The sequence below is a fragment of the Tamandua tetradactyla genome, chromosome X (assembly GCF_023851605.1).
Source record: "Tamandua tetradactyla isolate mTamTet1 chromosome X, mTamTet1.pri, whole genome shotgun sequence".
NCBI lineage: Eukaryota > Metazoa > Chordata > Mammalia > Pilosa > Myrmecophagidae > Tamandua > Tamandua tetradactyla.
This window is the reverse complement of record NC_135353.1, coordinates 115,780,808-115,802,499: the sequence shown is the minus strand read 5'-3', so window position 1 is coordinate 115,802,499 and position 21,692 is coordinate 115,780,808. Positions and strand designations below refer to the sequence as shown.

The 21,692-nt window shown below is 38.4% G+C and overlaps 1 protein-coding gene across 28 annotated transcripts in view; it reads right to left on the bottom strand.

Annotated features, from left to right (window-relative positions):
- The window catches only part of HUWE1 (HECT, UBA and WWE domain containing E3 ubiquitin protein ligase 1), a 172,318-nt gene that overhangs the window by 33,199 nt on the left and 117,427 nt on the right, over positions 1–21,692 (bottom strand). For 19 of the 28 annotated variants that reach the window (XM_077146786.1, XM_077146806.1, XM_077146803.1 and 16 more), the window contains 18 exons: positions 19,522–19,738; positions 18,986–19,108; positions 18,185–18,422; positions 17,577–17,807; positions 16,317–16,439; positions 15,572–15,667; positions 14,781–15,050; positions 13,449–13,601; positions 11,751–11,878; positions 11,472–11,553; positions 10,644–10,820; positions 10,154–10,313; positions 9,508–9,866; positions 7,128–7,323; positions 5,773–5,940; positions 3,715–3,860; positions 3,213–3,279; positions 2,064–2,281 (listed from right to left, as the gene is read on the bottom strand). In XM_077146786.1, the coding sequence (XP_077002901.1) occupies positions 2,064–2,281; positions 3,213–3,279; positions 3,715–3,860; positions 5,773–5,940; positions 7,128–7,323; positions 9,508–9,866; positions 10,154–10,313; positions 10,644–10,820; positions 11,472–11,553; positions 11,751–11,878; positions 13,449–13,601; positions 14,781–15,050; positions 15,572–15,667; positions 16,317–16,439; positions 17,577–17,807; positions 18,185–18,422; positions 18,986–19,108; positions 19,522–19,738 (3,152 nt within the window). The remainder of the gene's footprint in view (positions 1–2,063; positions 2,282–3,212; positions 3,280–3,714; positions 3,861–5,772; positions 5,941–7,127; positions 7,324–9,507; positions 9,867–10,153; positions 10,314–10,643; positions 10,821–11,471; positions 11,554–11,750; positions 11,879–13,448; positions 13,602–14,780; positions 15,051–15,571; positions 15,668–16,316; positions 16,440–17,576; positions 17,808–18,184; positions 18,423–18,985; positions 19,109–19,521; positions 19,739–21,692) is intronic. The other 9 variants (XM_077146800.1, XM_077146804.1, XM_077146809.1 and 6 more) reach the window with 2 other exon arrangements.

The following is a 21,692-nucleotide window of genomic DNA, read 5'->3' as shown; positions in this document are numbered from 1 at the left end:
AAATGATAATATAGAGAAAAAATAAAAATAAAAAATACAAAAAATATATACAAAAAAAAGAAAAAAAAAAACTTCTCTTCTCCTTTAAAGAGACCAATACCAACAGCCTTGTAGGGCTGAAGTAAGGATTATCAGATGTATTTGAAAAGCACCTATCAGTACTCAGTAATAGTAGGAACACAATACATATCAAGCAGATACTTAATAAATTGGTAATTAAATGTCTTATTACACAAGTAATACTGCTACAAATACAACTGGCTTAAATGAGTAAAAGCTTTGAAATAAAAGATTAACACATAGTCAATACCTATATCACACAAAGGACTTATATCCAGAATATGTAAAGAACTCAACAGAAGACAATAAAAAACTTGAACAGATACTTTACAAAAGAAAATACAAATGGTCAATAAAGACATGAAAAGATGGTCAGCAGGGAAATGCAAATTTTAACGATAACATAATATTACTACAAACCCATTAGAACAGCTAAAATGAAAAATGGGAAGAACACCAAGTATTGGCAAGGAAGTGAATCAACCAGAACTGTCATACGCTGCAAGTGATGCTATTAAATTGACACAACTATCTGCTTGGCACCATCTACGAAAGCTGAACTTAATACATACCCTAGAGCCCAGTCATTCTACTCCGAGGTATATACCCAACAGAAAAGCTTATGTATGTTCACCAAGACGTATAAGAATGCTTGTAACAGCACTATTTGTAATAGCTCCAAATAGAAAACTACCCAATTGTCCATTAACAGCAGAATAGATAAAAAATTATGGTAACTCCACACAATGGAATTCTATATAGCAATGAGAATAAATTACAATTTCACAAAAAACGAATCTTGCAAACATAATGTTAAACAAAAGAAGCCAGATACAAGAGTACATACCATAAGATTCCATTTATATAAGTGCAAAACCAATTTATGGCAATAGAACTTGTTAACCTTATGGGAGGGGAAGAATGCATGGAGATGGGGTGGGGGAAGCATTTGGGGAGGTGGTAATATTTAAATTGGATAGTAGTTACCAGGAAAAATTAACTGAACCAATCAATTAGGATTTATGTAATTTTAAAAAGCAACTTTAAAAAACTGGCAGCTGCTTTCACACATAGTGTCTTTAACACTAGTGTTCTTTTTCTACTCTCAGACCCTTTGCTACTTACTAACCATAAAACTACTCTCTCTATGTGACCCACAAAATGAGGCCCCCTTTTATGGAAAACATCCTTGAACATCCCTTTTACATACATATAAACATAATACAGTTTCTCAAAGTGCTCTCTCTGTGAAAAATAACCTGAAGATTACTCTGTATCAGTACATATATAAAGCATGACTTATTTCCCACAGTTCTACTGATAAAGGAAACACGTAAGTGATTTACAGGGGTTTCTTATATTTTTTATTACTGATACTGCTACCCCATCTGTCTCTGCACACGTGCACGTACATATGGAAGATAAACACCTATATATTCCTGTACTTATGGTTTATTCAACTGTCCCCTTAGACACTTTTAGATTCCCCACATTTTCTTAAATCTTTTTCCCTTCTATCTTCTTGTTAGATGTTCAACCACAAAAAAAAACGTAAAACACAAAAACAAACCATAAAAAGATACAGACACACGAACCACAAAAAAAGAAGAAATATCGTTGAAATCAAGGATTCACCCATCAAATCCAATTTTTGTTTGTCCATTCCACCTTTAAAACATCTCTTCAACACATCCATTCTTTTTCCCAACTGTACCCAGATCATTTATTACCCTAGATTACTATTTCAGATTCCTAACTGGTCTGACTCTAGTCTTGCCTTTAGCAATTTAAACACTGCAAATTGAGTAATTTTCTAGAAAACTAATCCATCAATTAACTCCATGGGAAAAGGTCTAGCTCGTTAACTTGTCTTAAGACTCCTGCCTCTTTTATTATTGGGTTAGTACTTTTAGCATGCATGGGTTCCTAGCAAAGTGTCAAACACACAGAAGGTACCCAAATGATAAAAGTACAAAATATTAAGCAGAAGCTGGAAATATTACCTCTTTGATCAGTTCTGACTGGCCCACAGTGTAGCTGTAGTTGGCAATCAGGGTAGCAATACCAACATAGGACCTCACCAACTCTGCCAGGAGACGAAGGATAGTAGAGGTAGGCATTAGGGGTTTGCTACCCTTGCCCTTCTGCTTGCCTTCCTCAGAGGCCCGGTCTCCTTCTTTATCTTTCTTCCCATCTCGAGACTCCTCTGGAGTTGAAGCTGCTGAGAAAGAGCCAAACACTGGTTCAATTCCCCACCAGAATACCGGAGACATTGAGCATTAAGTGGAGAGAATACTACTCCTCCCATGTTTGCCTGGCAGGCACACTCTTATCTAGTTCGACTCAAATGCTGACCTCCTCTATAAATGGTTAAGATATTATTACATGCCCACTACACTTTATCCAAATATGCCCCCATTCTGGCAGTTACTTTGTTTTTTAACTGTTGCAATTCTCCATTCCTCACTAGACAAAGTTCTTTTAAGTTCAGGGATTGACTCTACTTCATTTTGATGTCTAATACAGTCTGTCACATAGTGGGCACTGATGTTTCCCTTGAATGACACTGCCATCTCCCATACTATACATTACATATGGTCAGACAGCCCACTAAAAGATGAGTTAATCAATATTTTACTATCGGCTTTTGATTGATCTCCAGGGATTAGTATGACATTAAGCACAATGTTTCAAAGATCTTTTCTATTCAAGGAGAAGAAGCTCTTGAAAGATCTCATTAGAACTGCTTTCACAAGACATTTCTCTAATTCAGTGAGTAGCCAATGAGCTCTGTTGACAGTGCTACAAGGCAGGAACCCCATTATGCAAAGCTTAGAGCAAGATGAATGTCGCTGGCACCAAAGCTCTATAAGTCACTAAATGAGAGGCACAGGGGTAGGTTAAATGAGCAGCAATAAAGGATATTACCACAGCAACCATTACTGGGTTAGTTAAGTCATAGTATCATTAACTTCAGCATAAAGAGATCCTTTATTTACAGAACACTGGGTTCACCTCTGAGAAAGTTCACTTGGACAAATAATTGTGACGATTATGTCTGTATTCCTCTCTCTTGTGCCCAGGGCACCTAGTTTATTCAAGTTGCCTTTCAAAGAAATAAGAACATGAGAGGGAGAAGAGCAAACTGTTACCTTCTCCTTGGGAGGTCCCAGATGTGGAAGTCTCAGTGGAGGTACCATCTGCAGCAAAGACCTGACTCTAAGGAAGAAGAACATTCCTGAGCCATTATTAATTTCATAATTTCAAAGACAGCTGCAACCAAATGGCAGGACTCCTTCCAAGGTAACTGGCTGGGAATGCCAGATTCTCCTTAGCCTACCCTTTAACTGATTCCTTCCCCCACCTCCTCTCTGAAACTATAATGTGTGGGAAGCCATCATTATTAACATAGTGACTGAGGGAAGGGATAGGGAAGATGGGCACATACACACACACAAAAAAAAGAATTAAGGAAACATTTCCAACTCCTAGAGAAAAAAACCAAAGAACACCTCAATTTTACCTAAATTTTTAGGCAACAAATAATTTACAGATATATCAACATTAGTACTTTTGAAATTCCCCATGGCATAACCCTGAATCCTGAGAACACATAGGCATCAGAAAGGGAGAAGGTTGTTAAAACTCACTTACATTAATGGAAAAACCAGATTGTGTATCAAAGTCACTGCCCTGACGTGTAAGAGACCGGTACTGCTGGTATACATCATCGCCCATGTCTTGCAAGAGCTGGCCAACCTCCTGGGTCATACCCCCAGGTTTAGGATCAGATTTGTCAGCTAGAAAAACAACAAAAGAAAATAAAACTCTTCAATAATAGTGCAATGTTTCTGCCTATCTGGAGGCCTGGTCAATTTCACACCAAGTGGCTAAGACTATTTACACAGTGACATTGCTAAGGTTTGCTTAAGAATGAGGAGGTTCAAGATTTCATTCATTCATTTATCGTATACATATGATAGAATATTATTCAGCAGTGAGTATAACGGTACTGAATTATCTGCATGCTTGTGGTTGAAAGGGGAGTTTAGAGTCATGTATAGCACTAGAAGGAAAGCTGGAGGATAAAATGTGGGGTTAACATGGTGAAATCTGTGGTGAACAATGACAGTGATTAATAGTACAAATATAAAAAGTGTTCTTTCTTGAACTAGAACAAATGTACACCACTATTACAAGGAGTTAATAATAGAGTGGTATATGGGAAAAAATGCACCTATTGCAAACTATGGACTATAGTTAATGCTAATATTTTAATATTCTTTCATCAACAATAACAAATATACCACACCAATGCTAGGAATCAATAATAGTGGGGAAAGGGCATGGGATGTTTTTTCTTTTCTTCTGAGTAATAAAAATGTGATGCAAAATTACGCGATACTATTGTGAACCACTGATTGTACTGTTTGAATGGATTGCATGGTATATCTCAATAAAATTGTACTCAAAAACATATATATGGGCAGGTAATGGTGAATGGTGGCTCAGTGGCAGGATTCTCACCTGCCATGCCAGAGACAGGTTTGATTTCTGGAGCCTGCCCATGCAAAAACAAAAACCAACCAACCAACCAACCCCCCCCCCCCCCCCATATAGATGTATTCTTAATAACTGTCATATTGATTACACGTTGAAATAACATTCTGGAAACATATTAGGTGAAATAAAATGTGTTATCACAATAAAAAAAGGAGAGGAATAGAGCATAATCAAGAGAGCATGGTTGAAAGTTTCATTCTATCATAACCTGTCTCATGAGCACAGGCAATTTATTCCCCTCACTTTCTCCAGCTATCACTACTAAGCTTAAATGAACACACCTGGTATTATACCTAGCACAGTGGAAAGTCAATACATGGTTGCCACAGCTATATAAATAAATTACTTTCAGGGTGAAGAGGGATTGTATGAGGTAAGAGTTTTATGATAGTGGGAGAAGCAAAGAGTTCTATATGGATCAGTATGCTATACATGAAAACCACCTGAGACCCAGATTTTCTTTACTTATTAAGGCAGCTTTCATCAAATTTGGTAAATTGCTATGAAATGGCAATTCTGTACTAACAGAATCCAGAAGGATTTCACTGGAATGGAACCTTGGGTTCCAATCAATGCAGTCATCACTTTCCTAGCACTTAAATGAAGCACCTAAACTAGGACTAAAGGTGAATTGGGATAGTGGCCTCAAAAGGCCAGTTTAGCTAAGAAAATCTGACGTTGTTCCTGGCTCTCCCGGTAAAGATGCTTTGCTTCTGAGGGTGAAAACATTAGACTTCCTGGTATTTTATTTTCAACCTGCTCACATGATGCTATTTCAATCTTTTTTAACCTCAAGAATCTTGGTCACATTCTTCCCTCTGCATGGCATGTACTCTCATACAACAGAACTCTGGCAATCGCCTCATCCTTATGATTCAAGACTCATTTCAGAAACTCCTTATGCTAGGAAGCTTCCCAACCCCTCACTCCTCTACCATGTTAAGTCCCCTGCCCTAGGACTCTCCACTACCCTGGCATCTGTCCTACTGTATGACTCTTAGCTTCATTAGAGAAGAGCAGTCTTATTCACCTTGATTTGCAGAGCCTGGACACAGAATGAATGCTCACTAAGGATGGGTTGTTTGAAATGACCCAGGCCAAGTAACATTCCTCCAGCATCCAGTCTCCCAAGGTAGGTTAACCACATACCTTCCTCTGGAGCATGGTATGCAGCCAGAGCATTCAGCATATCATAGATCACCTCTTTGATAGTATCAGGAATGACAGGCAGAGGTGAGGGCTTCAAAGGAGTTGTCTTCACCAGCTGTACTGCATTAGGGCCTTTAATTCTAAGATTCTCAAATTCATCATCTGAAGCTAAGCCAAAAGGAGGGGGAGAAAAATCAGTCAACAATGAACTAGTACCTAAATTTAGTTACTGATAAAGAAAGACTCAGAAGAGGGATTGAAATAGGAGACCATTACCAATCACTGTTCAAACAGCCTACTAGAATATCTGGCTTCTACATTCCCTAAATCCTATGGGATTTAAAATAGCAATATTGAACAGTAGAAAAAGTATAGGCTTTGGAGATAAAGACTTGGTTTTGAAATCCAGTTCTGTAACTGGATCATGGCCAAACTACCCATACAAGCCTCAAATTTTTTCATTCTTGAAATTTAGCTGTTTGGATGACAAGAGAACATATATGAAAAATGTACAGCATATGGACAAGTATATAGCTGTGACTCCCAAAATAATTAGTCCCCTCTCCCCATTTTTTATTACAAAAAAAAAAGAAAAGAAAATTCACAACTTACAGGGCAGTTGAAAGGTCAGTACAATAAATATCCATATACTGTTCATTCAGAATCACCATGGACTACCTCTAAATCCACATGCATCTCTTAAGAACATTCTTCTACATAATCATAATCCCATTGCAGTAACAAAGAAATTTAACATTGGTAATAATATTATCGAACACATAGCCCATATCTAAATTTCTCCAGATCCAGAATCCAATCAAGGTTGTTGGTAGTTATCTTTCTCTCTAGTCTCCTTTCATGCAGAAGAGAATTCGAATTCTGCCTTTTTTCCTTTCATGATATTTATTATTAAGAGTCTAGGGCAGTTAGTCTCCTTGTGGGACATCCCATTATTTGTATTTATCTAATTGTTTTCTCATAATTAGAATATTTACACAGATGTTGTCCTTCCCACTGTATCACATTAGGAGTTACATGTTCATTTGCCCCTCAATTATCACTCTATTTGTAAATCATTAACTGTGTGTGTCTAAGCCCTGTGGCCCCACCAAGATGAGCTCTTTAAAGGCAAGGACTAGACTGAATGATTCCTTGGTATCTCTGGTAGGGATTAGGCAAGGCCCAGAGAAACTACTGATGTACCTACTGAATTGACCCAAATTATCCAACAGCTAATGTCCAAACCCTTGCCTAAGAAGACTTTCCAAGTTTTAGCTCTCCTCACGGGAAATCTCTGGAGTCATATCAGGCTACAGACTGCAATGTCTCAAAGGCCAGGAACCAGTGAAACTCACCAGTTCCTGAGCCCCGAGGAGCTGGAAGGGCAATGCGGATACAGCAGTTGGCCACTTCTGTGAAAATGTCTGGATTGCGGCAAGCGGCTGGCCCAAGGACACGAAGGATGTAGTTGATCTCTCGAGAACCAAGGCTGCCAGATACAACACCAGAGGTAGTGCTACCAGCTCCACTTGTAGCTGCTGAGCGAACAACCTAGTAAAGAGAGGTAGAATCACTGCTAATTAAGTACTACTTTCTAAAGATATAATTGCAGTCAAAGAAGTCACCAAGGGTAAAACACCTCAAGAAAGTGGATGGCAGCTTTGGATTCGGGGAAAAAGATATCCTTGGTCTTTTAAATCCTATTATCTTACTGAGTCAGATAATATGGCTTATAAAAAAGTTACAGCATTTACTCACAACTAGTAGATCAGACTGCATGTGATCTTTACAGAAATCGGGAGATATGTCTAGACTATTTATCAACCATCCAGATTACAGCTCCCACATTTCAATGCCAACTACAAGCCTTTCCAAATTCTGTCACAATTTTAAACCACAATGGGTCAAACTTTAGAAATACAACACTGACATCAACTTAGTATATCAGAACAAATTTAAATCTTTTCTTTGTCTCATAGTAAACCCTCATTCTCAGATGATAGCTCTAAGAATTACCAAGTTATTTACATAATGTTTGCACTGATACCATATGGCTTAGAAATAGCCATGCTCTCACTTTTCTGATAAAATTACTCGTTTATGGAAAATACAGGAAAGCATAAAGAAAACAACTTCATTGTATTTTCCATTATCTACTCCACTGCGGATTGTATGTTCATAAAGATAAACATCTTGGAGATGCTTGATGTTTTTCTTACAAATCATTCACTCTTTAATCAAGCATATTAATCTCTGCTTCCATTTGGCTGTAATCATGAAATAGTTATAAAATATAAATTTCAGAATTATAAAATATGAAAATAATTAAATATAAAATTTTAAGATTTTATTTTTTAAAATACAGGACAGTGCAATTCCACTGTAAAGATTGATTTATGCAGTCCCCTATTGTTGGACATTAGATTTCTCGTTTCTTGCTATTTCAAGCAACTCCACAGTAAACATCCTGTATTTGTTCATGATGTACTTGACTTTAGTAATCAGCCATAGAATCTTAGCCATAGAATTTCTAGGTCAAAGGATATCTTAAACTGACAGTACCAAATTGCCCTCCACTGTGGCTGCACAATTTCCACTCCCACCCAAAGTAAGAGCATGCCTGGTTCTGCACGCCAGTACCTGCAATGGACATTTATCAAGTATTTACATTTTTGCCAACTTGATATCTTAAAACTGCCACTGATCTTCCTTTGCCCCTCACACTCCCAAACACAATTTACTTTATTTAAGCTTAGAAAGTCTTTCTCTCATCTAAAGAAGACCTAACATTTTCATGGTATTGCTAAGCTTTTTGTTCTTAGGTCAGAATTCTATCTATACACAGTTGTTTCTTTCCTGGTGGGCTGTCATTTGTCCTTGGTCAGTTGTCCTCTTGACTTTGCACATGTGGTGTGAAATCTCACATAGGCAGAGTGAAGAACTGTTTGAATTTGAGCTGTATATGCACACACACACGATAGTATAAGTCATTACCACCTCTGGTGAGCAAGTTAAAAACTGTATACCTTTTGATCCAATTTCTAAGACTCTCTAAGGAAAACAACTGTAAACACGGACAAAGCTATGTATAAAAATCCATATTGCGATGCCACTTATAAACAACAGTGTCACAAAGAGGAAAATGAAAGTGAAGTCTGGTAACATTTCTACTGTAATTGTGGACAAACAAATTTGTAGGAGGAAAGAATTTTGGAAAGGTAATGAGGAAGAATAGCCTTACTAGTGAGAGTATCTGTTTGTCCCTCCCCACACCCATTGTTGTCTTAAGGCTAACAATGTTTCAAAAGTTTCTAATTACTTTGTCATTTTTCCCACTGGTTTATAAATTTCCTAAAATAAACATATAAAGCCAGAGTTTCGTGAGGATTTGTAAAATGCTTACCAGAGCACTTGGCATATCACAATCATGAAAATTCTATTACTTTTATAACCCCAAAATACAATGTTTTGAAAATAGGCTCTTGGGTGAATGCCTAAATGTTATTCCTACAAATATGGGAATGATCATGAAGGCATGAAATTTGGGGGCAGGAATCCCAGTTGCTCATGAATACTTTTCGGTTTAGTTCAAGAAGTGAAGATTGCTTGAGAGGATTTTCGAGACAGAGATGTTAGTATAGTAAATTTAAAGGTAGAAAGGTGTACCTGTTCTGAGATTAAGGAGGACAAAGGTATGATATACAGATAAAACCAGCTTTTGACATGAAGACTAACCTTTTCCATGGTATGACGGAGGGTACAGGGATCCTCAATAATGTGTCTTAACAGAAGAGTGACCAGGGGTGTAAACCCATTGAAGCCTGAGCTCTGGGTCAAATTCAAGATCATGCGGGTACTCTTCAGCTCTGCAAACATCATGGCATATTTGTGGTCCCGGGTAAGCCTCAAGCAGAGTCGAAGGGTGGCATGCAAAGTGTCTGGGTCCACAGGCACTCCCAGCATGCTCACGCAGGCCCGGATTAAAACTGTCACCATATCCTCTGTCAGGCCCTGGATTAGGATCTCCCCTACTTTGGTTTCTTCCAGGCTTGTCTCCTTTTCAGTGCTTATACTATCTAGGACCAAGGGAGTATCTATAAATGGGGAAAAAAGAATTTAGACAGTTGAAATTGACATTTCCTTCCACATCTCTCCCTCCAAAGTAATCAGCCAAGCAACTGGGTCAATATTAAGACAAATATACTGAGCACTGATTCTTAGACCAGATGAATGGACAGATAAAGGACTGTGTGTGTTAAGCTGCCAAGTAATCTGATGGATAAACAAATCACTCACAATGAAATCAGCAAAACCTTAAGCCATAAAGGCACCCTAGCGTTATGTAAACACTCCTTAAAAAATCCAAAACTAAAGTCCATACCACTGGCTTTATTTTCTTTACGTTTGATATCCATTTCTTTGCTTTCTTCCAGTGTCTTCTCTAGTTCCTGTCCATTGCTGTTTTTAGAGTTTTTATTCAACCGTGGTACTCTGAGGAGAGTCAACATCACAGGTCGTCGGTTCCCTGTTTCCTCATTAACCTAGGAATTCAGACACAAAATGCTCTATCAAAAAAAGGAACTACGGGGGTGGAGGAAATCTCTCAGGCTAAATGATCCCAACAGGAATCTTTGAGTGAACATTTAAGATCATGTTTTAATCCCCATGTGGGGATGGTATCAAATTGCCACTGACTCATTGTCTAACCCAATATTTTAGGAAGACTCAGTTCTCTGAAAACTATACCCAATTTAGTTACTCTTTATAACCTATGTTAGGATTTGTGGTTTAGAAAGAAGCAAATCAAAAGGCCTACCTATCACATTACCCTCTTTCTCAATAAAGTTTTCAGCATTATGTGAACATGTTACCTGCACCATTGTAGTGAACTGGACAGTGTATCTTCTTCGGCCTGCAGTGAATCGCACACTTGTCTCCCCAGATTTCCAGGCAGAATCAATAGTGCTGTTGTTGCTTGCACTGTAACTACACCAACGTCCTGAACGGTCATCAAACCAACGCCAATTGTTGCTGTTGGACTGTAAGTACTAAATATAAGACCACAAAATTACAATTTGTTCCTCAGAAGAAAAAGTAACCTCATCAGAGTTTACTGCTAAAGCTAACCCAGGAAAAAAGAAATATGTCAGATATTCAATAGATTTTCATCTGAGAACCTAGAGAGAAATTTTCATATCCATTAACTCTCACATCTTAGCCACTCCCTGGGCAAAAAGGCCTCTACTTCCTTTTCCTGCTTTCCTTTTTCGCTTCTAACTGTTTTCTTCAAAAGGAGAACATTTATTTTAAATGCACCAGAATGAAAATTCTCAAATTCTAAGAAAGTACTGAGATAACGTATCACATAATCACCTTCATATAGACTGTTTACTTTTGCTGGGACTGCTACATACTCAGTCCCTTGACTACCAGAAGAGCCGTTACTCCCCTGGAGATAGCACATTTCTTTCACACTTACAGGGTAAATTCTTGGGTCCTTTAGCAAGTAATACTCTAAAAAATAACTTTAATCCCTCATTTAGAAGAGAAACCTAGCCATTAAGATCCCTTCAGAAATTTATATCTTAGTCAGAGAACTTTGCATTTTTCACTACTCTCTCATATCCTATCCTATTCTGGATGCCCCTTGGCCATAGAAGTGAAGCAGTTTTGTCAACCATATACACTACATTACACACCTTAGTCATCTGGGCTCTCCTTTTTGAGGAGATGGCTGTCTTTTCATAGAAATCAATCAGAAGCAACACTGGGGTGATCCACCTAAAAAGGAGAAAGGATTTGTTCTGGGAAAGCCAGAAATGTGTACAAATTGGTAAAGCATTTCTTCATTTTAATTTTCAAATCACAAAAGTATTAGATATTTGACCCAGAACAGTGCCTGATTCAGGACCTAAAGCTCTAGAGGCCAATTCCCAGGTGAAGAGAAGTAAATCTGGTAAAGATACAAGGTCACTCACTTTGGGGTCTGGACCTCCTTTTGCTCCTTGGCAGCCTGTAGGCAAGGCTGGACCACTTCTAAGAGTTTGATTAGGACATTAAGGATGCCACTCGATTCAACCACCCAAGCGCAAGGTAGCTTCAACTCCTGATTGATTGATCAAAGGAAAACAAAAGACAAATACCAATTTGTACTGAGTATCAAGGATTATTATCACACTGTAGGGGAACTAGGGGAACATAGAACTAAAGAATAGCAGACCTAATTGAATTCAATTCTATCTCCGTTAGTTACCAGCTCTGTAATCTGAGATGAGTTACTTAAATTTTACAGGCCTCAGTTTCCTCAGGGCCAAAAGGAATGAAAACGTCTGCTTCCAGGGTAATCGTGATGATTAAATGAGGTTTTCTACACACACACCCCCCAAGTGCTCAACACAGTGCCTGGCATATTAGTATGTGCTTAATATGGAAACTTATCAATACTATTGGGGATTGTCATCTAAGCTATGTTGTAGTTGTAAAGAACATTTACAAATTCTTTCAAGGAAGATGGAAAGGTGCTTCTCCTCTGGTACAGAAATAAATAGAACTGTTAATGATTTCCCTTACTGGGGCTAAACAAAAGTGTTATTTATAACAGCAAATCACTGGACTTTACATGTTCACATTTTTATTTTAAAAAACTAGGGGACATCCAAAAGATGATATAAATGCATGACACGGCAAATTACTCATGATGTAACACTGAAAGAAAAAAAGAATACAAAACTTTCTACATATTCTGATTCCAAATGTTTAAGTACATACAAAAGGAATAGAAAAAAACATAAGATTGCTACTTGTAATTCTTTTTAGGTGGGAGTTCAGGAGTTATTGTCTCTTTATATTATGTAACTGGGGACTCCCAGCATTCAGTATTTTGTTACCTTTCTTGCCCTTAAATGTTTATTCACAAGTTGCTATAACAAAGAATTGCCACTTCCACCATAAAGGAAAGCTGCAAGACTGTAGGCACATCGTTTGACAAATATGTTGGACTAATCTCCTGAGTCGCTGTAAATAGTTTACTCCACTAAATTTACGTGTTACTATTAAACATGATGAGCTACAAAGGAAGGGTCACTTGTTCAAGGTCAGCTGCTTCCTAGTCCCAATGTTGGATAGAACAAGAGAGATATAGCTCCATGTCCTGCCCAAATGATTCTTTTTTCTAAAATAATTCATTACCTGACCAGGTAATAAAGGAGGGAGGAGTCTATCTGATGCCTTATTCTCCAACACTGCCATACCCAATTTTCATATCCTATTCCACTATTTGCCTATCAGTTACTCAGCACTGTTATTTCAGGCGCTAGTTGCTATATGTGATGCTTCTGAGTTTCCTCTGAGAGGCCAAAAGTATTTCATGGTCTTCCTATGATAGTTATCTAAATATCCTTTTTTGAACTATCCCAAGCCAATTCAATTAATTAGCACTTGTTCTGAGAAGAAGCCCTTATCTCATTTTCCAGAAACTTACATAAAATTGTTTATGCTAATTATGTAGCACAGAACACTGTTTGTGCTTAATTATGCCTATTTTAGCCTATCAGAAATAGTGGGCTCACAAAACACAGGGAACATGGGATAGGCCTTATATTTCCCTGTATCTTCCTCAGTGCCTCATATGGTATGTTAATTGTTTGATGAATGAATTACAGGGCCCAAAATCTTACCTCAAAAAGCAGTGTTAAAAGCAAGATTCTAGTAGCTAAATTGGAGGCCTGGGGCAGGGTAGCCATCTGACTGATCCACTCTGACACAGTTTTTGTGTCACTTGTTGTCAGGGGAAGAGCAGCTTTGATCAATACATCAGCAGCTTCCCATACCTAGAAAAGCAAAAGTGGGCAATTCAGGTAACTGTAGACTAAGATAAGTTTGTCAAAACATTCTCGTTTCTGTATATTCTTCCACCTCAACAAATTTACTGATGGACAGAGGGATTCAGTGTCTGTCTCAAAAGATGTATATTACTAAAAGATTACTACTAAAAGATTACTACTAAAAGATTACAAAGTGTTATATAGTCAAATTACACCCCAAAAAGTTTCTACCAACTTACACTTCCACCAGCAATCCTTCACTGATTTATCAGTGAACACAGAACAAATTATCATCAGAGACAATTACCACTAAAAACAAAAAGTTCTGAATGTTAGAAACATTGGTCTTGTTTTAATTTGCATTTGTTAAATTCCTTGTAATGAATTTGGTATCATGGCTCCTTCCTATTCAGTCTTAGTTTTCTTAAAATCATTTATATGAGCTTTTAATATAACTTAAAGGGACTAAAGTTTGGTCATATAGGTGAAAAAAAAGTGATTCAGTTTGCGTTTTACTTTTATGATGTTTCCCTGCACTAAAGTTACGTTTATGTAGTCAACAAAGTTTATTCTTTTTGATTTCTTCCCCTGCTTCTAGTATCAAAAATCATGTAAAACAAGATTTTAATTATTTAAATACACACATTTTTGAAAAAAGCAAAAGGAAATAACCAAAATGTTAACTGGTTATCTCTGAGATGTGGATTTAGAGTAATCTACTTTTTATTTTACTTCTAAAATTAGCATATATTCTTTTCATAATGAGGAAAAACATAGTTGAAGAAAAGATAAACTTCAGATCACCAGTAATCACTGGGATGGGGATTCATTTGTTAAAGTGGTTACATTAAAGAGAGAGAAAGCCATTATCTCATTGTTAATCCGGGGGTCCTACTTTGGCTCAAGAGTGAGCTGCATCTTGGACATACTTGATAAATCTAAGATGAGATACCTTAAAAAAAGGGGGAGGGGAGGCTTTTTTCCTTTCCAAAAACCGATTTTGCGACGAGTTTCCTGCTGTAGGAAACATTCCAGCAATTAGATTACAAGATCTAAAGCATTCAACAGAAAACACACTCCACTGGCAAGAAGGCAAACATACTATACTTTTTAGAAACCAGGATTTGATAGATGGCAGGAAAACCATTTCATGAGCTCCCCTCTTCTGGTCCCTGGAGAGCTTACCTGATTGACTACCTGCTTCAGAATCATGTCACGATAGTCTGCTCCATTACGTTTGATTGCTGTCATGATCAGATCACACACCCGGTACACTGTGTCTGGCAGCTCATCAAGAAGGTGGAAGCAGCCAGGCAACATGGTATCGGTGAATGTGTGGAGCTCATCTTGCTCCAGTGGGTCAGCATCCTGGAACTTCTCTAGACATTTAGCCTCTTCTTCTTCCTGCTTTTCCCGAGCTTTTCGTTCTTCCTCCTCCTTTCGGCAAGCAACTTCCTGGAGACACATAAAGAAGATGATAGCATATGGGGAGAGCTGGACAGAAGTAGGAGGAGGAAGACCTCACCATATTATAATCTTCTACCTTCTCTTTAGTCAGCTGACATTCTCAACAGGGAATGGCAACAAATACGAGGGCAGCAAGACAGGGAAGGGAGAGGGGAAGGACACCTCCAACACCCCTTCCCACATAATCATTTCTACACATTTTCCTCTATTCTGTCAGTATAGTAAACACAGTGCCTGTTACCTAGGAATAGACAGCCAAGTCTGGCCTAATGGGCACTGCTAAGTACATTTTGGTCTCCTATTTTTCAATAAAGATTAATGGTTCATCTGCTTTACCTAAAACTTCAGGTCAACACAAGTAGTTCAGTGAGACAAAGCTGAGACAAAGGAATACTCTCGTAGCCTTCTTTTAGACTTTAAATTCTACTACTTTGCAGCAGTAGCAGAATATTCATAGAAATACTATGATTAAGTACCAAGCCCTTTGAGGTGCCCTGTTTCTTAGTTACCTCAGGTGACTCTGCCCGTTGATCCATTGGGATATCTTGTCCCAGAGACATGGCAATTGCTCTCATCATCTGGTCCTCTTCGGACATGCTTAGATCCTAGAGAGCCATAACAGAAAATCCAGCAACTACACCCACCCCAATCACCCATTGAGGCTACCACAAGTCAAAAAAAGGAATCATGAGTGCATGGGTGGTTCAGTGGTATAATGTTCGCCTGCCATGCGGGAGACCCAGGTTTGATTCCTGGAACATGTATCAAAATTAAAAAAAAAAAAAAAGGAATCAGGTATCTGGTGCTCAGCTTTAGAGATGAAAGGAAGGGGCTCCAAAGGCTGCTCTCTAAAGTAAATCCAAACTAGGCATATCTGGTCACTATAAGAACAGAGGGGGGAAATGACAATGAAAATTAAGACGTATAGGGGAGGAACTTCAATCTGACCACCTTTTATGACTAAGCAGTGAGCTGCATCTCAGAAGAGTGCCTCTTCTATTGTTTTCTGACTGTGGATAATTTAAGAATTTATCTGCAAAGTCCAATAATCTGCATTACTGGGGGATGGGAAACTTCTTTTCATTTCATTCTGAAGCTATGAAAAGTTATCATGAAAATAACATATTGGCATGGAGAAGCCTGGAAATGAGACACAGCTAACAGAAGGAATATCAGTGATAAGCATGAGGGGTAAAGCCTATATCAACAGTCACACTAATTCCCTGGAAAATTAGAGCCTCTGAGCCAACTCACTCGAACAACTCCTCCCATGATTGGGGGAGGGTGGGTGAGAAGATATTCTGTGGCCTGCTCCATAGTGCTGGTGTTCATCAGGGCCTCCATGGCATGTTCCCTTGTGAAGCCCATGTCCATGAGCTGTAAAAAAACACTGGATGTCAGAACCTCATTAACAGAGAAGTCAAATGCATTGAAATAAGAAAGAAACTTCTTTTTTTTTAAGAAAGAAACATTTTTAAGATGGAAACACACACTTTTCTTACTTCAAATGAACTAAGAGCATTTATAAACTGTGGCAATTATGTAACATGACAGATAAAAACAGCCCTTTCTGTTTGGTACTTCCATAGCATTCGAACATTTGAACTTCACACAGGGGTGGGGAGCCAAGAAGATTCTCAATCCCATCCTCTAAAAAAATGGGGTTAGGTGATTACTTTAATTAACTGGGTCATTATAATTAAAAGACTATATGAGATTCATACAGAGTAGTATAAATTGGTACCACCTTTCTGGAAAACAAACTGGCCACAGAAAGAGAGTGGCCACTAGGAAATAAGAGATGCACATCAAGCTAACTATATACCACAAATTTACAACATCAAACAGTAAGAACATCTGAAACCAAGCAATAAAGGAATGACTACTAAGTAGTCAGAGGAATATCTGCTTAATGACAGCAGTGCTTCTACATATTATATGGTGTTAATTATGAAAAAATAAGGGATAGAAGTGATTAAAAACATAGAGATATCTATGTTGTGTGGTATCATGAATCTGCCTTTTTAATACTTAGCTGTATTTTCCAATAGTGAACACTTATTACTTATCTAACAACAATGTAAAACATTAAATACTATATGGAAACAACTAGCATACTTATGTAGAAAACAGATTTCAACAAGACTCTAAACAGAAAGAGAACACACACACAAATCATAGGAGAAAAAAAGCTAAAATGCTCTTTTAGACTGAAATAGGTACTTTATCCACCTTCTAGTCCACAATTATTAAATTGTGGCTTATACATTTATTTGGAAATGAAAAATGAAAAGTTTTTGTCGGCAAACTTTGGACAAAACGCTTGGGAGAACACAAACCTTTTATGTGTATATAGCACTAGGATCACACTCCAATTTTACTTTGGAGAAAAAAATAAATGCTGCAAGAACAAATTTAAACATATCTCCTGGCTAATAGCCTAGGCACTTGGTAGTCTGTGAACTTAGAAACCCAGAAGCACCACACTCCTTAATACTAGATGCATTACTCTACCTGTTGCAATTGTTGCTGGTTGACTTGAGGTTCCCGACGAGAACCACCTTCCTCTTGCCCTGTATCCTCCTCTCCTCGAGCCCCCTCCTTCTCTTTACTTAATCTCTCTCGAATCACAGGTTCTCCTCGGAGGATGTGGCACAGGATGGCCAGCATGGACTCAGCCATTCGCCCGCCATACACCTTCAGGGGTTTCCGGTTCCACAGATTCTTGATGCAAGTAAAGGCTGCCTATAAGTCATTTGAAAAGCTGTATGAAGATCACTTTGCCCCAGATCAAAGCCGTAGGGGAAATAAGTCTAAGAGATACTGGACAGTACTTCCAGAATCAGTCAGTGTCATCAACAACAAAATCCTAGGCCAGTACTGAGGGGTTGTGAGAAAGCACAGAGAAGGGGCATTTAACTAAACCTGGAAGGGCCAATCTCAAGTTTTTGTTATGGAAAATTCTCCAGTGGTCGCTATCCCCTTCTATCAGGCAGCCCTATCTGGGAGTAGGAGCCAATAGTTCTTCAATAATCAAGTTATTTATCGAGGAGGACAAAACAAAATGGGAAATAGTCAACAAGAGAAACCTCTTTGGATTCTACAGATGGCTGAATACTCACTTTCTGAGTTACAACAAGGAAGCGGAGGGCACTGAATTGTGGGAAGTTCTGGACACCTCCAGGCAATTTGGCAGGCAGTGAATGTGGAGATTCAAGCACCGTGGTGGGATTCACCATCTTCTCCACCAGCATAAGCCAGGCATCTAGGAATTCTCCTGTGCCATCTGGTAAGTCTGAATGTTCTAATCCCTCAGAAACAGGAACTTTGCCTCCCATGGACAGAGCCCAATTGAAAGTTCTAAGTTCAAACAAGAGAAGGTATGGAGACAGGTATTAGTATTTCTGATGGAGGGAGGATTGCACTAAAAGGTTACTGATTTCTATTTTGGCACTACATGTCCCTCTGTTTTGGAATTAGAGTTTTTAATTCATATATACTCAGCTTTTATTAGCTTTAGTTTTTTCTTTTCTTTTTTTTTTTTTTTGCATGGGCAGGCTCCAGGAAATGAAACTGAGTAGCTTTAGTTTTTAAAGCCTCGTTTAAAAAAAATTAGGGAACTCAGATTAGAATCTTCTGACCAAGAGAAGCAAAAAATATATATATTCAGAGGAACAACAAGTCTGTTTAAAAAATGTAGCACACACTGGAAGCCAAATGAAGAAAAACAAAGACCTCTAGGAGAAGCTGAATCCCACCCTCCAAGGAAAAGAGTGACAAACATTGGCAAGTTCCCAGAACATGAAGGCATCCAACTGCGGGTGATCTCCATGTATTCCACTGTCACAGGAGAGGTGGCTTGCAAAGCTGTGGTCTGCTAAGGTACAAAGAAATGCTTCTCTATGAAGCAACTTGATCCTTACTCAAAAAGAGCATTGTGGCCTCCAGAGCAGAGAAATTTCTGCAGCATGAGATGGTAGGGATATTTCCTCTCATCAAACAGCATTGGGGATGTAAAACCAACTGAACAGATGAAGAATGTCAGCCTGAAAGAGGAAAAAAGCAAAAATTTAAGCATCTCTCATCTCAGGCAGACAATTAAAGCAATGGAAATGCACATAGAAGCGAAGAGTAAACTTCAACATTGCACTGAACTTACTGACAAACTGACTGAAAGGAGATGTGTGGCAAGTCTGGTTATTAAAAATTCAAAGGAAAAATAGAATATACCTGCCACCTACTCTAGATCTAATAAAGAATAGAAGGTAATTGAAATGCAGTTTGATTACAAATGCTTTTAAAATCCCTATGTTCTAGACTAGATACAACCAAAACAAGCACCTTAAACTGTATTTGGGGTACACATCTACAGTAAACAAAGGACCTCCAAACTCTCTAATTCAGTGGCACACTCTCTTGTGGCAACTTTTCAGTCCCTGAATCTAAAGCAAAACCTCACCTGAAGCGGGGAGTAGGTGTATATGGTGGGGGCTGCCAAGATAAACCCTTTGTGAGAAGCTTAGTGAGGGCTGAGGCCGTTGATCGAGCAGCAGGTGTTGGTGCTGTGGTAGTGCTGGCAGCATGATGGCTCCTTCTCTGGCGAACAGGAGACCCCACACAAAGTTTAACAAGGAGTCCAAATAGCTCAGCAAGTGCTCGGCCTAATCTGGACGAAGCTGAAACCCAGAAGTCAGAATAAAGTTGTACAGTAGTCCCAGGATGGTTTCATTGTAAGACATATCACTGTTGAAAATAACTGACTACTTCACTTTCTTTCATACAATACTTAGGAAACCACTTGGGTTGGTCTCTATACATGATAACCCAAAAAGAAGGAAATATTCCACTAGGGAACAAATGCCCCCTATAAAGATAGGAGACAGAGAAGTGTGTAGGCAGTCAATATATAACCAATGTGAAAGACAACATGAGCACTCACATTGTTAGAGAGGTATAAACTGAAACCATTTTTGTAGAAACAGTAGGGGGATAGGAGGGGGATACATGCTGCCTAAGTAAATGACACATCTACTACATTACAGAGTCACTTAAAATGCCTATGGAGAACTCTGCATAGAAAAAAGAAAAAATATTTTCCTGCTTTTTGATGATTTTATAGTTTTTCTACTCTTAAAAAATCTTTTTTTACTTATTACTTATTACTCTTAAAATCTTAAATTAAAAGGCTACCACAGTTCCATAAACATTATTTCATCATAGTCCAGAAACAAGAAAGGCTAGGTCTGAATCAACGTACACCTATTATATAAATATATGCGTATGTGAACCCACTGTGTAAAAGAGAGGCTCTACTTGAGCTTGTGCAACACGTCATCCTCAAAATTCAGTAAGCTCTGAGGAATACAGCATTGAAAGAAAGGAAATAGGCCACAGGATACTGATACTCATATGCCTTGGCTGGAGGTTGAATATGCCCAGACTCTGAAAACCTAATAATTTGAAGTCAACAACAACAACAAAAGTGCACTGAACCACTCACTAGGTTTTCACTGTCTTTGTCATCACTGCTTTCAGGAGAACACAAAGAAAATTGGTTCAAAGGTGTCAGCAAGAACAAGATAGGGCAAAAAGCCAGTAAGCACAGAGAAATACCCATAAAAAGCATGAGCTGGGCTCACACAGAAACCCTGGAATGCGCCAAGGTCTTATTAGGGTAAAGAAGTATAACAATGCAAGGGGAAATAAACATGAGCATGTTCTTGGATGGTTACTTTTACTTCCATGGGGGGGTAATGCTGGTAGACTTTCAAATGAAAACAAATGAAGAAGAATTAAACAAATTAGAATTGATTGTGAAATTCATGGAGATTTAAGATAACAAATGGAAGAAACATCAAAGGCCATTTCTTGCTTGGTTTTTTCAGCAGCCCTCTGGATTCCCAGGGGGTTATTTCTTCACTTTCTTCTATATTAAGGTGGCAGGAGGTAGAAAATACTGAGGAACATGTAAAATATATTCCCCAAAACACTGATGTTACATTGGAGGGCAAAAACTACCTCTGGGTATTTCTATTGTATTCACGTATCCTGCCAATATAGTTTCCATAGGGGTGCTAAAGTGACTTGCTTAAAACACAAATCACACCATGCCATCTGCCTGCTTCACTGAGTAAGGCAGAAGGGCCTCAGACAAAATGAAGAGGAATATCTCCTTAAGGGACAGAGAAACGAAGAGAAGAACGGGTGGAATAGCCTGACAGGTGTCAGGAGAGCTTAATACCACAAAAGCCAAAGGAAGAGTACTTCTAGAATGAGGTGGTGGGTCAAGCACACTATGCCGAACACAAGCCATGTGAGAAGGGAACTAAAAAGTACCCTATGAATATAGTAATAAGGAGGTTATAGGTACATTGTTGAGACCTTTCAGTGGAATGGGAGGAACAGAGGCTAGTTGCAATAGTTGGGACAGAAAGTAGGAGGGGTGCAATTAAAGACAGTGAGAGTAAACATGGCTTTCAGGAAGGGATTCTTATCTTTGTACCCTAGAAGCTAGTATCCTGACTGTCACATAGGTTTAAAATTTCCTTCAATGAAACAACATAGCCTTAACAACCCAATTTATATTTGAGAAGTGGCTGAGGCCCTGAATGGAAGAAAGTGAAACAGAAA